General features: G+C 45.6%; 1 protein-coding gene across 1 annotated transcript in view; it reads left to right on the top strand.

Moving 5' to 3' along the window:
• Positions 1 to 14,193, top strand: part of SCD5 (stearoyl-CoA desaturase 5) — a 169,068-nt gene that overhangs the window by 117,144 nt on the left and 37,731 nt on the right. Inside the window, exon 3 of the mRNA XM_052642226.1 lies at positions 7,428 to 7,633. Coding sequence (XP_052498186.1) covers positions 7,428 to 7,633 — 206 coding nt within the window. The remainder of the gene's footprint in view (positions 1 to 7,427; positions 7,634 to 14,193) is intronic.

The raw sequence follows: 14,193 nt of genomic DNA, 5'->3' as shown, positions 1-14,193 counted from the left end.
TGGCACCAGCCATTACACCGAAGAGTTCTGATTCCTTTTCAGTGGGGAATGGTATTTAAAAACCAAGATCTGGGAGTGAGGTGTATCTGCGGTGACTGGACTGTCTTTGTTTCCCAGGTCCTTTCTTCCCTGAAATTTTGACTCATTGAGTGAGAGAGATCTAGGTTAGGAGACTAAACAATGGTCACCTCACAGACCAAAATCATCCAAAACCCAAACTGGAATGATTCACAGAAGGCAAACTAGTCTACCAAGGTGCTGGTGCTCAGTCTGACTCTTTGCGACCACATGGACTGTAGCCCGCCAGGTTTCTCTGTCCATGGGATTCTCTAGCCAAGAATACTGGAGTGGGTTGCCATGCTCTCCTCCAGGGGATCTTCCCAACACAGGGATAGAACCCACGTCTCTATGTCTCCTTGTTGGCAGGTGAGTTCTTTACCATTGAGCTACCAGAGAAGTCTACCAAGAGGACTACCTAAGCCATCTTAAAAATGTGTCTTAAAAATATGTCTTACACAAATATATTCTTTGTGTAAGAATTTAAGTACTGGAGGAATAAAAGAAAACATGAATCACCCCTGCAGTCTTTAAGTTTTGTCAGCAAACACTTTCTAAATGCTAAAACTGGTTTTTCAACATTTGCCCAGCTCCTAAAACTTCCCCAGGCTTAGCACTATATGAGGGCCAGACAGCAGGTGGGGACATGTTCTGTTGAAGCTGCAATTTGCCAGGTGGTGAAGGCTGATGCCAGGCCTTCCTGGGGACTTTCTGGGCCCTTCTTACAGATTGTCAGTGTTATCTGGAGGGAAATCAATACTGACCCAGTATCAACTGTGGGGAAAGCACCGAACGTTCTTCACTGTTTGAATAGCACAGTGTTGTCATCTGAACTGGGGGAGATGAGATTCAGACTTGGAGACTGAGATAAAGTCTGTTTCGAATGGGTCTTCGGGTCCCTGAAGAGTGGAGGCCACAGCGTCTTTCCCTCTTTGATAAAACGACTCCTTTCTCAGATAGGATGCCATTACTCACAAGACTCACACACATACACACACTCTAAAACTTGCCTGTTCAAAGCTGACATGGTCCTAGTTTCTTTTTCACTGCTGACTGGAAACAAAGATGTATTACGAATACAAGTTGGAATTACCTGGGGGTGTGTTTTGAGACCACCTGGTAAATGTTCCCTTTAGGAATTGTAAGCAGCCGCACACTCGAATTAGGGGACAGAACAGCCACACGGGTGTCTGGTCAGAAGCAAGCATCTGTTTGCAGTTCGTTTAGGGGAAAGGCAGCCAGTGATGCCAGTGATGCCAGTCTCAGCAGGGAACTCTGCTCAGTGTTATGTGGCAGCCTGAGTGGCAGGGGTGGTGGAGTTTGGGGGAGAATGGATACATGTATATGTATGGCTGAGTCCCTTTGCTGTCCACCTGAAACTATCACACTGTTAATCAACTGTACTCCAATACAAAATGAGAAGTTAAAAAAATGATTCTGGTCTTAGATCTGCTGACTGGGACAAGCTCAATGCCATTCGCACTTGGTCTTCCTCTCACTACCCAGAGCAAATGAGGCGGGCCTTAAAAGACAGGTTCCCCTACTGCCATTTGGGGGATTAGGCTCAAGAATTTATTTTCAATATAAAAGGAGGTTGGGAGAAAAGTAGTTCTTATAGAGCTGCTGCAGCTAAGTCACTTCAGTCGTGTCCGACTCTGTGCGACCCGACAGACGGCAGCCCACCAGTCTCCCCCGTCCCTGGGGTTCTCCAGGCAAGAACACTGGAGTGGGTTGCCATTTCCTTCTCCAATGCATGAAAGTGAAAAGTCAAAGTGAAGTCGCTCAGTCGTGTCTGACTCCTAGCGACCCCATGGACTGCAGCCTACCAGGCTCCTCAGCAGGTTCTTTCTAATCTGCATCAGTGGAGCTTTTGAGATTGATTACCTTTACTCAAGTCCCAGAGAACACGCAAAGGCTGAGTTTATGGAGAAATATTACCACAGGATCAATTTCAGTTTCTACAGTCTCAGCAGGGACCCAGTTAGGGATATTATCTCTGATGGAGAGTGAAGTAATAAAGGTACAGGACCCAGGGTGAGTTTCAGCGAGGGCACTGTCACTGTACTTCAGTTGGGATTGGTTGATTAGTGCTCATAAGAGATGGAAGAAGGGTGATATAAAGATGTATCTCTGACTGCCTTACTAGATGAATATTACTGCCTCATCATTTTTTCCTAACACGGGGCTGGTGGCAGAAGCTGATTGTTTTGATTCAGGTATATAGAAACTTAAAAATAATTTGTTACCCTCATATTACAGACGAAAAACTTGATTATTTTCAAAATGTAACAAACAAAGAAAAAAATTAAGTCATCCACTGCCCCACTTCCTAGGGAGAACAGCTGTAAACAGATTGACATATACTTGAACATTTTTCTATGCTTAAATACATATTTTTATCAAGAATCCATTCATTCCTGTGTTCATGCCCATTCGTGTCTGACTCTTTGCAACCCTATGGAGTGTAGCCCACCAGGCTCCTCTGTCCATGGGATTCTCTAGGCAAGAACACTGGAGTGGGTCACCATTTCCTGCTCCAGGGGATCTTCCTGACTCGGGGGCCAAACCCGTGTCTCCTGCGTCTCCTGCATTGGTAGGTGGATTCTTTACCTGTGAGCCCCCAGGGAAGCCCAATGCATTCATTATTCTATCATTTATTTTGTCTTTCACTTAACTACTTTGTACCTCACCTCTCCATGTCAATGCTACAGTATCATTTTTTGGTCAGTTTTTTAAAAATATTTTTTTGGTGTGGACCACTTTTAAAGTCTTTATTGAATTTGTTACAATATTGCTCCTATTTTACGTTTTGGTTTTTATTTTTGGCCCTGAGGCATGGGGGTTCTTATTTCACCTGCCAGGGATCGAACCCACACCCCCTGCATTAGAAGGTGAAGTCTTAACCACTGGACCACCCGGGAAGTCCCTTTTTGCTAGTTTGAAATACAAAACCAACAGATGCTCTTATTAAACATTTCTGAGTATAGAATAAAAAGTATTTCTCCTATCTTCCAGTCTTCCTTCCTTGATGTAACCCTAAGACCGTGTACTTCATGTTTCTCTCCAGAAAATTTCTATGGACACACACACACACAAAAATAGTATTCAATTAATGAATGTATCACAAGGTAGTAAGTAAAATCCTGTTACGTGGAAAATCAGGGTTTTTCCAAGTTCAGTGGACGTCTTTGTGATTAAGCATTTGCACAGAGCCATGATTATTTCCCTGAGATAAACTCCAGAAAACAAATCGCACCATTTTAGCACGTCTGATATGTGCAGTGCATTCGCCTTTCATATGATTTATGCCAGTTTCTCACTGTCATCCATAAGCAACTTTTACTTTTTAAAAATCTTTAAAAGTAGAACACATATAGAAAAGTGTCCAAATCACGGGTTAAACCTGCCCTGTCCAACACGGTTACCACCAGCCACACGTGGCACACTAGTACTGTGGATGGTCCAAACTAAGGTATGGCTAGAAGTGTAAAATATCCAGTTTCAAAGAACTGGTCCAGAAAAAAGTCCTGGGAAATATTTCATTAATGATTTTATGCTAATAATATATTGAATGACATTTTGCATGTAGTCTGTTTAAGTAAAGATACATGAGTAAAATTGATTCCACTTGTCTAATTTCACTGTTTTCGTGTACTTACTAGGGAAATGCAAGTCACATGTGTGGCTTGCACTCTGTGTGTCGTGGACAGCACAGAGTAGGACCCCGTACAGATCCTCAGATAATAAACCCGCCACTGAGGGATGCACTCCTGATAGGCTCTCTTCCTCTCCCGCTCCTCCCGCCCCACGCCCACCTGTGCCTCAGTTACAGCCAGCGCTCTTAGCACTAATGGAGCCCCCTTCACCACCAACAATCCTCTGTCAGGTTCAGTTCAGCTGCTCAGTCGTATCCGACTCTCTGCGACCCCATGGACTGCAGCACTCCAGGCTTCCCTGTCCATCACCAACTCCCGGAGCTTGCTCAAACTCATGTCCATCGAGTCAGTGATACCATCCAACCATCTCATCCTCTATCATCCCTCTTCTCCTGCCCTCAGTCTTTCCCTCTGTCAGGAATGATCAGTACACACATGGCGAATGCCCACTTTTGAAGGTAACGGGGTACTAAGAACGTAATCTACTGGAACCGACCGGAAGTACAAGCTCTAAGGTGCATCATGTGCTAATTGATTGCTGAGAAAGGGTATGTATTTCGACTTCAGGAATTGCTGCTGGATTCAACATCATGCTCCTGCTAAAATGTGCACACAGAGCATGGAAAGACGGAATATGCAGACTTGATGGACAGTTCATTGATGGAAGGCTGCCGTCTCTTATCAGCCCTCAGCTTTCACTTCCTCACTTACTGATTGTACCAGACACACCCTTGGTGCACATACCTTTTCATCAAACACGAATGCTGTTCCCACGTTGGCTTCCACACCCAACCTGAAGTATGGAAACAAAATGCAGAGAAGTAGGAAGAAAAAGCCCTAGGGATTAGCGTGTGACTCTTGCTTCCTTTCTGCCCTATTGTTGGCTTATGTCTTGTTCTTTGAGTCACTTTTTCACTGGACTCATTTTTAGAGTAAGAAATAAATAAAAGATTTTTCAAAGTACCTCATAAAGTATTTGGGCTCGATTGTATGCTCAATTATTTGGAATGTGGCCAAAATCCTTGCTTCATTCCATTGCTTCACTCAGAGTAGCTTCTGTAGGGAAGGTCTCCAAGGTGAGAGGAATTAAAGAAACATCTCTGCTGCAACTTGTCCTCATTATCACTCTTTTGTTATCATTATATCATGCTTAATTTTATAAGAATAATGTTTCTAGCCCTTTGGAGCCCTCCACTTAGTTTTTATAAAATTGCATTGTAATAAATTCAGGAGTCAACATAGCCTTTTAACAAGAAAAATGAGACTTCTCTTTCAAAGATTCCCTCTCCCCTGAACTTGAAGGATAAGGGAAATATCTTGCTGAAATTAGTGTGAACTAAGAACCGAAAGAGCTCTCTTTGTTCCGTGATTAGTTTAACTTACTAGATGAACTTGAATACATATCTTCTAAGCCTTAATTTTGCCATCTGTGAACTGGGGAGAGAGTGTTCCCCCATAGTCCTATGTTCAGATGGGTTTGCAATAAAAGCAATACATTGGATGAAAAAGTAATAAATTATTCCCCAGGCTGCAGTGATCTTGACATTTACAGTTCCTTCCTGACTCGATTCTGTGATTATAAGTAATGAATGCTTTCACTCTTTCCAACCACTGTGTTTCAACACACTGGTAAAATTTAAAGACCCTCACAGTAAGCCAAGCTATAATTTTTGCCTTACACAGACTTCTAAGCACCTTTCTTCCCTCTTTGCATTCAAAGCTGAGCATATACTTTTTAAGGTCTTTCTACTTTCCCTCTTTGTCCCATTACCAAAATGTTAAGCAAATTTTTAAAGTTCTAAGATAAAGAAGATTGCATCACCTTCCACCAGCACTGGGTGAGCTAGAGACACACACACATACAAAATTCCATAAATCCTTTTCTGATTAAAAGAACTGTTAAAACTTCGAGAAAAAAGCAGTTCTCTCTCTTCTCATCATTAGGAAGAACCCAATATCTGTGAAATGACAGATTCCTAATGAAAGCATGACTCAGTACTGAATAATACAGTATAAAACATTATTACCTCTTTTTAAATGGCTTATACACTATATACATTTATTTTTATTTTCAGATTATAGTCGAGCCCTGAACAAGTCGGAGGTTAATCCACCTATAATTTTTTGTTGACTCTTCCTATCTGTGGTTCCTTTACATCCTCAGAGTCAACCAACCGCAAACCATGAAGTACTACAGCATTTCCTATTGAAAGATATCTGTGTATAAGTGGATCTGTGCAATTCAAACCCATGTTGTTCAAGGGTCAGCTGCAATTTTCCTATCAAAAATGCTACTTCCCGACTTAATTTGCCATTCTCAAAGTTTTGAAAGCATTATCAAATAATAGCAAAACAGAGTATAAACTGAAAAAGTCTATAGGTCTCTCTGGCCCATGGCTATAATAGTTAAGGTTTCATTAACAGTTTCAGCTGAAATACTTCCTTGGATAGCTTACCTAGGACCTCCAGACCCTGACACTGTCTCCCATCATGAGGTCAACAGCCGATCCCCCATGTGCCTGAGCCCCGCCCCATCTGTGGGTTTGGCAGAATCTGCTGGACTCCGATGTGTCTGCTTCTTTGGGCACCAGAGTCTCTCTTGGGATTCCAGTGAGTGCTGCCTGCCTCTCCACATGGGATGCTGCCAAGCAGACCAGATTCCTCAAAGAGCTAAGTCCCCTCCCTTCCTGTCTGTGACACACTGTTAGAGCAGTCCTCAGACAATGTTATTTGTGCCTTGGCATTTTGCAGAGATTTGGTCAAGTAGCTCTTTGGGCTTTTACTTATTGACTTCCTGTTCTCTGGTGTGTTGGACAGGAAGCCCATTGAAGAGAAGGAGGAAGGATAGAGAGAGTCAGGCCAAGAACTAACCCCCTTCTATACTCAGGGTTGCCCCTTTCCTTGAGGATGAATGTCTCTTTTCTGGACATGAACGATCTCTCAGTGGGCTTCAGTTCAGTTCAGTTCAGTCACTCAGTCGTGTCCGACTCTTTGCGACCCCATGAATCTCAGCACGCCAGGCCTCCCTGTCCATCACCAACTCCTAGAGTTCACTCAGACCCATGTCCATCGAGTCGGGGATGCCATCCAGCCATCTCATCCTCTGTCGTCCCCTTCTCCTCCTGCTCCCAATCCCTCCCAGCATCAGAGTCTTTTCCAATGAGTCAACTCTTCACATCAGTAGTCCCCACCAGAACTTTCTTCTGGCTTCCTTACTAGTTCACTCATCAAGGCAGAACCTCCTACAGTGGGCACATCCTAATTCCCTGGTGACTCAATCAGTAAAGAATCCACCTGCAATGCAGGAAACCTGGGTTCAATCCCTGGGTGGAGAAGATCCGCTGGAGGAGGGCATGGCAACCCACTCCAGTATTCTTGCCTGGAGAATCCCATGCACAGAGGAGCCTGGCAGGCTGCAGTCCATAAGGTCTCACAGAGTTAAACATGACTGAAGTGACTTAGCACACACGCAAGGACAAGCTAAGATGCCTACTAAGTGAGGATGTATTTTTGTTTGGATGAAAACCACCCCAAACCAACCCCCGGCGATTGAACTTGAGGTTGAGAGACTGTGGGTTGAGGATGGGAGCAAGTCTGCCAGTGATGAGGATGGAAGTGGGGATGGGAGTAGGCGGGGGGTGGGGGAAATTGGGGAACTTTCAGGAAACGCCAGGATGCTTGATCCTTTCACTCAGGTCTGCCTTCTCCCTGCAGAACGACATCTTCGAGTGGTCGAGGGACCACCGAGTCCATCACAAGTACTCGGAGACGGATGCTGACCCGCACAATGCCCGCCGGGGCTTCTTCTTCTCCCACATCGGCTGGCTATTTGTCCGCAAGCATCGGGACGTCATTGAGAAGGGGAGGAAGCTTGACGTCACCGACTTGCTGGCTGACCCCGTGGTCCGGTTCCAGAGAAAGTAAGTGAGCAATCACTATCGATGTCCCTGAGGGACAGGACCCAGAGACAGAGCCCAGTGAGGTGTAATAATATCCCCAGGCAGTTCCCCTGCAGATTGGATCTTCCTGCAGTCACTCTCTGTTGATTCATTCCCTTTTGATCATGATGTTTTTCTCTGTTCACACATTTGTTTTCAATCTGACCTTGATTTTGAAATGGAGTTCCTGTAAGCCCACTTGTCATTTCTTTCCGACCCATCTGCATGACTGATTTCGTGGAATGTTTCTGTTGTTTTCCTCACTCGCTCATCCGTGTTTCCCTGGGCTGGCGAGGAGGGCAGAGAGGATTTGCTTTGTTTTAGTGACACGCTGGACTCCAATGGGACTGGCCTCCCTCTCGGTCCCCTGCTCTGTGCTCCCGGAATCCTCCCTTCCCTCACTCCTGGAACTGTTAACACCAGAAGGTTTCTGTGCAGAGAAAACATGCCCGGGTAACAAAGAGCCTCAAAGTGCTTGTGTGCATGCACGGTGTCAGCTGAGTGGTTTCCGCCCGTCAGCGTTTACAGGGTGACTCTCCTTTCAGCAGCCCGCCGGTGATAGCCTGCCTGTCACTGCTGCAAGTGGGGAGCATCCAACGTTCACATTTCCACTAGGAACCTGGCTGCATCCATGTTGCTCTAGATCCGCAGAGCTGGCCACAGTGTGTTAGTTGCTCAGTCATGTATGACTCTTTGCCACCCTGTGGACTGTAGCCCACCAGGCTCTTCTGTTCATGGGATTCTGCAGGCAAGAATACTGGAGTGGGTTGCCATTGCCCTCTCCAGGGGATCTACCTTACCCAGAGATCAAACCCGGGTCTCAGGCATTGTAGGCAGATTCTTTACCATCTGAGCCACCAGGGAAACTCATGTTGGTTTAAATCAGCAGAGTTGGCCACGATGAGAGCACTTATAAATAGATTCCTTGCCCCCAAAACAATGGATTTATGTGCAAAGAGAGATGATTTGAGAATGGCATTCTAGTGAGATCCTTGAGTTGGTATGGTGGACAAATGGTCCCTGGATACCATCTCCACTGACAGGCAAGAATCATTTGAAGTGTTCTCTCAAACAGAATCTCCTGATAATGGAAATGGAGTCTGCACCTTTGACGCAAAGTTCCTTGCGTGAGAGGAAGTATGGCTTAGAAATGTGCCCCTTTGATCCTTTAGCCTCTCTCCTCACATTGAAGATGGTGGTGAGAAAAGGGAGGGTGGAAGAGACAGATCGCATAGGCCTGCACTTGAGCACCTCCACATCCTTGCAAAAGATCTGACTGCTCTCAGGGCTCAGCTGTGGCTGTAAGATGGGGGTAACAGTAGCACCTGTCTCTTACAGTTTTTGTGAGGACATACTGAAAACAAAAAGGATGGGAAATGCCTGGCACATGGTATAGATTTGTGATGACTCACGCCCTGGGCGGGACCTACTCCAATCCCCCCAACCTGCTTCCTTTCTTTTTTTCAGTTGTGCTGGGTCTTTGCTGTGGTGGGCTCAGGAGTTGTGGCGCATGAGATTAGTTGCCAGAATGTGGGATGACCTTAGTTCCCCAACCAGGGATCGAACCTTTGGTCCCCTGCATTAGAAGGAGGATTCTTAATCACAACACCATCAGGGAAGTCTGCGAACCTCTGCTTCTGTTGACTTCACCACAGGCTCTTCTTTCTCTCCTCCATACAGTTCTTTCAGGCGGATGCAACAAGTTATCGATAGCCAAAAGTTTTATAGCAGAAAATAATAAGACGCTTTCAATTAAATGACTTCTTGATTTCTAATTTTTTTGTCATGAGGGTAAAATAGGAAAATCTGCAAAATTCAGAGAAGTAGAAAGAAAATCACCCACAGTTCTAACACATAAACACAACCACAGTTTAGATTCTGTAACATCTTCTACATTTATGCACACATTTGACATATTTTTACATGATGAAAGTCATACTGCTTATGTAATTTTATGTCTTGCCTTTTAACTTCAGATTATGTTGTAGGCACCATTATCAAAGGCTGCATGGGTTCACTGTTTGAGTGTCAGAGTTTATTTAACCATCACTCCGTGATAGGATATGTATGTCGTTTCCAATTTTGTGATATAAATGATGTTGCTAAATGATTAGTAATGCTTTGGGACAATCAGACCTTAGATTAATTTGAAGAGCTCAGATGAGAAGGCAGAGGATCTTCTATTTTATTCATAAGAAGTGAGCCGAGTATAATAGTGTGGTTTCTCTGACCATAAAAATGGAAAATTGTTTTCAAGTTTTCCCTTTTAAACAATGTGGTAATCTGATTCTTTAGGTGTATACTCATGGTACATATGTCCAAAGACTATCTCTAAAGGCAGGCAGAAGAACAAAGACTATTTCAGCATGTTCCCTGAATAGATGTCTGAGAACATCTATCATTACCAGTTCAGTGACCGAAGGATTGCAGTATCAAAAACCATTCATTCACAGTATCATTTCACATATCATTGAGCTCCTGCTGGAAGTCAGAGCTGAGGATACAGTGTTGAAGATTGGTCTCAGTTCCCCCAGAGTTTGCAGACTAGCAGGGAACCCACAAATTAACTTACAGACAATTATACTCTAGATGGAGGAGAATGACGTATTATAGGGTAGAGTAAGGCACCATGGGAACACAGAGAGGGGTCTCCTCGCCCACCCTGCAGGCTGGAAGGAACCAACTCCCAAGCCAAGACCTGAAGGATGAGAAGTTAGATAAGGATGGGGGCTAGAATATTTATTATGTCTGTCACTTCATAGAAGTCTATAGAGCCCTTGAGTTTTGGAGCTTGTTACAAATCAGTTAACCCATGCCTTCCATTTTTCCTATGAGAAAACAAATAAACAAAATGTAAATAGAAAGTTGGGAATCGAAGTCCTGTCAGTCTGTGCTACTGTAACAAAAATACTGACGACCGGGTGGCTTACACAGCAGACATTTATTTCTCACAGTCTGGGGGGCTGGGAAGCCCCAGATCAAGGCACCGGAAGATTTGGTGTCCGGTGAGAGCCTGCTTCCTGGTTCCTAGATAGCTGTCTTCTTGTGTTCTCACAGGGCAGAGGGGCAAGAGAGCTGTCTGGGGTCTCTCTCATAAGAGCCCTAATTCTGTTCATGAGGGCTTCACTTTTGTGACTTACTCACCTCCCAAAGCCCGTCATTACCTTGAGGATTAGATTTCAACATATGAAGTTCGTTGTTCAGTCACTCAGTCGTGTCCGACTCTTTGTGACCCCATGGACTGAAGCCTGCCAGGCTCCTCTGTCCATGGGATTCTCCAGGTAAGAGTACTGGAGTGGGTTGCCATGCCCTCCTCCAGGGCATCTTCCTGACCCAGAGACTGAACCCGCATCTCCCGCGGCTCCTGCATTGCAAGCAGGCTCTTTACCACTGAGCCGGCAGGGAAGCCCTAAGACCTGATGCAGCCTCATAAATAAATAATAATAATAAAAGAATCACTGAACTACAGGAAGAGAGCTACATCCATGAAGCCAGCTTTACCCATCCTGTCATTCAGGCCCCATAGAGGAGGCAGATTCCTTAAAGAGTGAGTCCTTGCTCATAGGGATGGGAGCTGGAACAGTGGGTCCCATCATGGGTGGCACTGCCACGTCAGGTCTCAGACCTTGCTGTTCTGTGCCAAGTTGGAGGGGCATCTTGAAAAACAGAAGATGCTCACTTGGAGCCCAGTCTTGTGCCATTTCAGCAGCACTCCTTAGAGAGTCCCTCTCCTGGATGGAATTCCCATCCCCTCTGTAGTCCTCTGAGGGCAACATTCCTTGTTCCATTTTTAGTGGCTGGGGTTTGCCGCTGATTCACTACCTCCCGGAGAGCAATGTTTGTGCAAAGAGACCCAGCTAAACACTTGGAGAGTTTTCTCAAACAGGCAAATGTGTAAATGACAGAGACCCAGGATTTAGAGACTCCTCCTTCAGTCAGAAGTTTGCCCAGGTGGCACAATAGTAAAGAATCCACCTGTCAAGCAGGAGACTCATATTCAGTCCCTGGGTTGGAAAGATTCCCTGGAGGAAGGAATGGCAACCCACTCCTTATTCTTGCCTGGAGAATCCCATGGACAGAGGAGCCTACTGGGCTACACTACAGTCCATGGGGTCCCAAAGAGTTAGACACGACTCAGTCAGCACACACACACCTTCAATCAGAACATGAGCACTGACAATTTTAGTTTATTTATTCTTTTGGCCACTGTGTGCGGCATGTGGGATCTTAGTTCCCCAACCAGGGATTGAACCAATACCTCCTGCAGTGGAAATGTGGCATCTTAACCACTGGACCACCAGGAAAGTCCCCTAGCACTAATATTACAATTGATGGATCCACTGTGCTTGGTCATCCTAATGACAACCCATCAAAAGAAAAGCTTGCCTGAGAGCCAAGCTTGCTCAGCTTTCCATTATACAGTCTAATAAAAGAGAGAAAATAGTGGCCTTAAGGGTAATAGGGCTTCCCTTGTGACTCAGCTGGTAAAGAATCTGCCTGCAATGTGGGAGACCTGGGTTCAATCCCTGGGTTGGGAAGATCCCCTGGAGAAGGGAAAGGCTACCCACTCCGGTATTCTTGCCTGGAGAATTCCATGGACTGTATAGTCCGTGGGGTCGCAAAGAGTCGGACATGACTAAGCGACTTTCACTTAAGGGTAATAGGAAGGTGGCACAGTTCAGTCCTGGTTCCAAACTTTCCCTCTAAGAGATCATTCTACCAAAGTGATTACAAGCAGGAAGCTGGACAACTTCAGGTTTCGCTCTGTTGTCAAGCTGTGAACGCCGACAGGGCAGGCATTAGGAGATGAGAGGTTGAGAAGCCAGTGGTGTCACATTTAGACAGTGGCGGCTCGGGTCCCTGCCTGGCTCCTGTGCCTTCAAGAGCTGTGTTTGTCCTCACAGGGCAAGAAGATCACAGAGCAAAAGGGCTTGCCACCTGGAACCTCCTTCCACTTCTAGACCTTGCCTTAGGGTCCTAGGGTCCTGGAATTCCCTGCCCAAGTGTCTCTGAGCTCACTTTCAGAGTCTGCACCAGCCTCTCCCAGGCTCTGTCCTCCTGAAGGGAAGTGCGTGCGCCCTAGACTGAGAGTGGCTGAGTGGCCATGTTGGCGTGGGGAGGAGCTTAGACACCTGGGCCTGGATTTCAATGCAGAGAAGACAGACGTGGGAAGAGAAGGGGTTCAGCCACAGCTAAGGGCCTCCACCTCTTCTCTTGGCCTGGACCCTGAAAATGTTGGGGGTGAGCCTAGAAGGGGCTACTCATAAGGTTGGCAGTGGGTCTCTCAGGTGGGAATTGTGTTTGTCTTAAGATAGAGGTTCGTTTCTCTCGCATATGAAAGAATTGCACAGGTCCAGGTTATGGCAGCCATACAGAGCCAGGAGAGGGCTGGATTCTTTGGTCTTTCTGCTCCATCCTTAGCATATGACTTTCCATGTTTCATTCTGTGGTCCAAGGTCACCACTAAAGTTTCACCCAAAGGAAGGTGGGGGTAGGGATGGGGTTGTGCTGTCTTTAGTCCCTCAGTCATGTCTGACTCTCTGTGGCCCCATGCACTGTAGCCCATCAGGCTACAAGCGATTTTCCAGGCAAGAATACTGGAGTGGGTTGCCATTTCCTCCTCCAGGAGATCTCCCTGACCCAGGGATCGAAGCAGCGTCTCTTGTAGCCTCCTGCATTGGCATATGGGTTCTTTTACCACTGAACCACGTGGGAAGCCCTTAGAAGAGATGAAAATGTGTAAATCTTGCCATTTCAGAAAGAAAGGCATTTGAATCTTTTTGAGGTCAATTTCACCTCTCTTTGTCTCCTAATTTGTTATCGTTTGTCTTTTTTTTTCCTCCCCTTTCTTAAGGACAAGCACCAACTCTCTCAGTAATACCTTCCTTCCTATGACTTCGTTCTAGTCCTTTCTGTGTAAACCCTAAATGTATTTCTCTGTTGGTAACATCACATAACCAAAACAGAGCAGTCAAACAAGTCTACAATTGACTCATCTTTACTTCTCTGTCCTCGCAGCTTCATCCTCCACTTGGGGGATTCCCTTGGGGCGGGGGTGGGATGAATCACCTGGGAATTTACAAACAAGTTGGCTCCATCTCTGTTGACCAAATCCATTGCCCTCTGGTTCTGGCTTCATGCTGGGTCTTGGGGAATCTCTCTCCACCCTGAGTTCTTTAGCCTTTCGGCCCTACTCTAACTGTTGCTAGAGTGATACAACAATTCTTGTCTAGAATTTAGTGACTTTGAATGGCTGAGCACATTGGTTGGCTAATTGTATTTTATGGAAAACTCTATAGAAATCCCCTGCGAGAGATTCTAGATAGTGAGACATTCAAACATCCAAACGTGTGCATGAGATGTTGGGGACAGAGCCTTTCAAACATAAATACCCTCTGTAGCTCCCTTGCTCATCAGTCACTTGTGGTATGACCACTGCCTGTCTCACTTGGGTCCTTGATGGTCTTGCAAGAGCAGAATCAAACCGTCCCCAGGGTGAGCATCACTCAGGCATGCTGTATGCAGAGCCCAGCTCTTGGGCA

This window comes from Budorcas taxicolor, chromosome 6, assembly GCF_023091745.1.
Source record: "Budorcas taxicolor isolate Tak-1 chromosome 6, Takin1.1, whole genome shotgun sequence".
Taxonomy (NCBI): Eukaryota; Metazoa; Chordata; class Mammalia; order Artiodactyla; family Bovidae; genus Budorcas; species Budorcas taxicolor.
The sequence above is the reverse complement of the archived record's forward strand: the minus strand, read 5'-3'. Positions and strand labels throughout refer to the sequence as shown.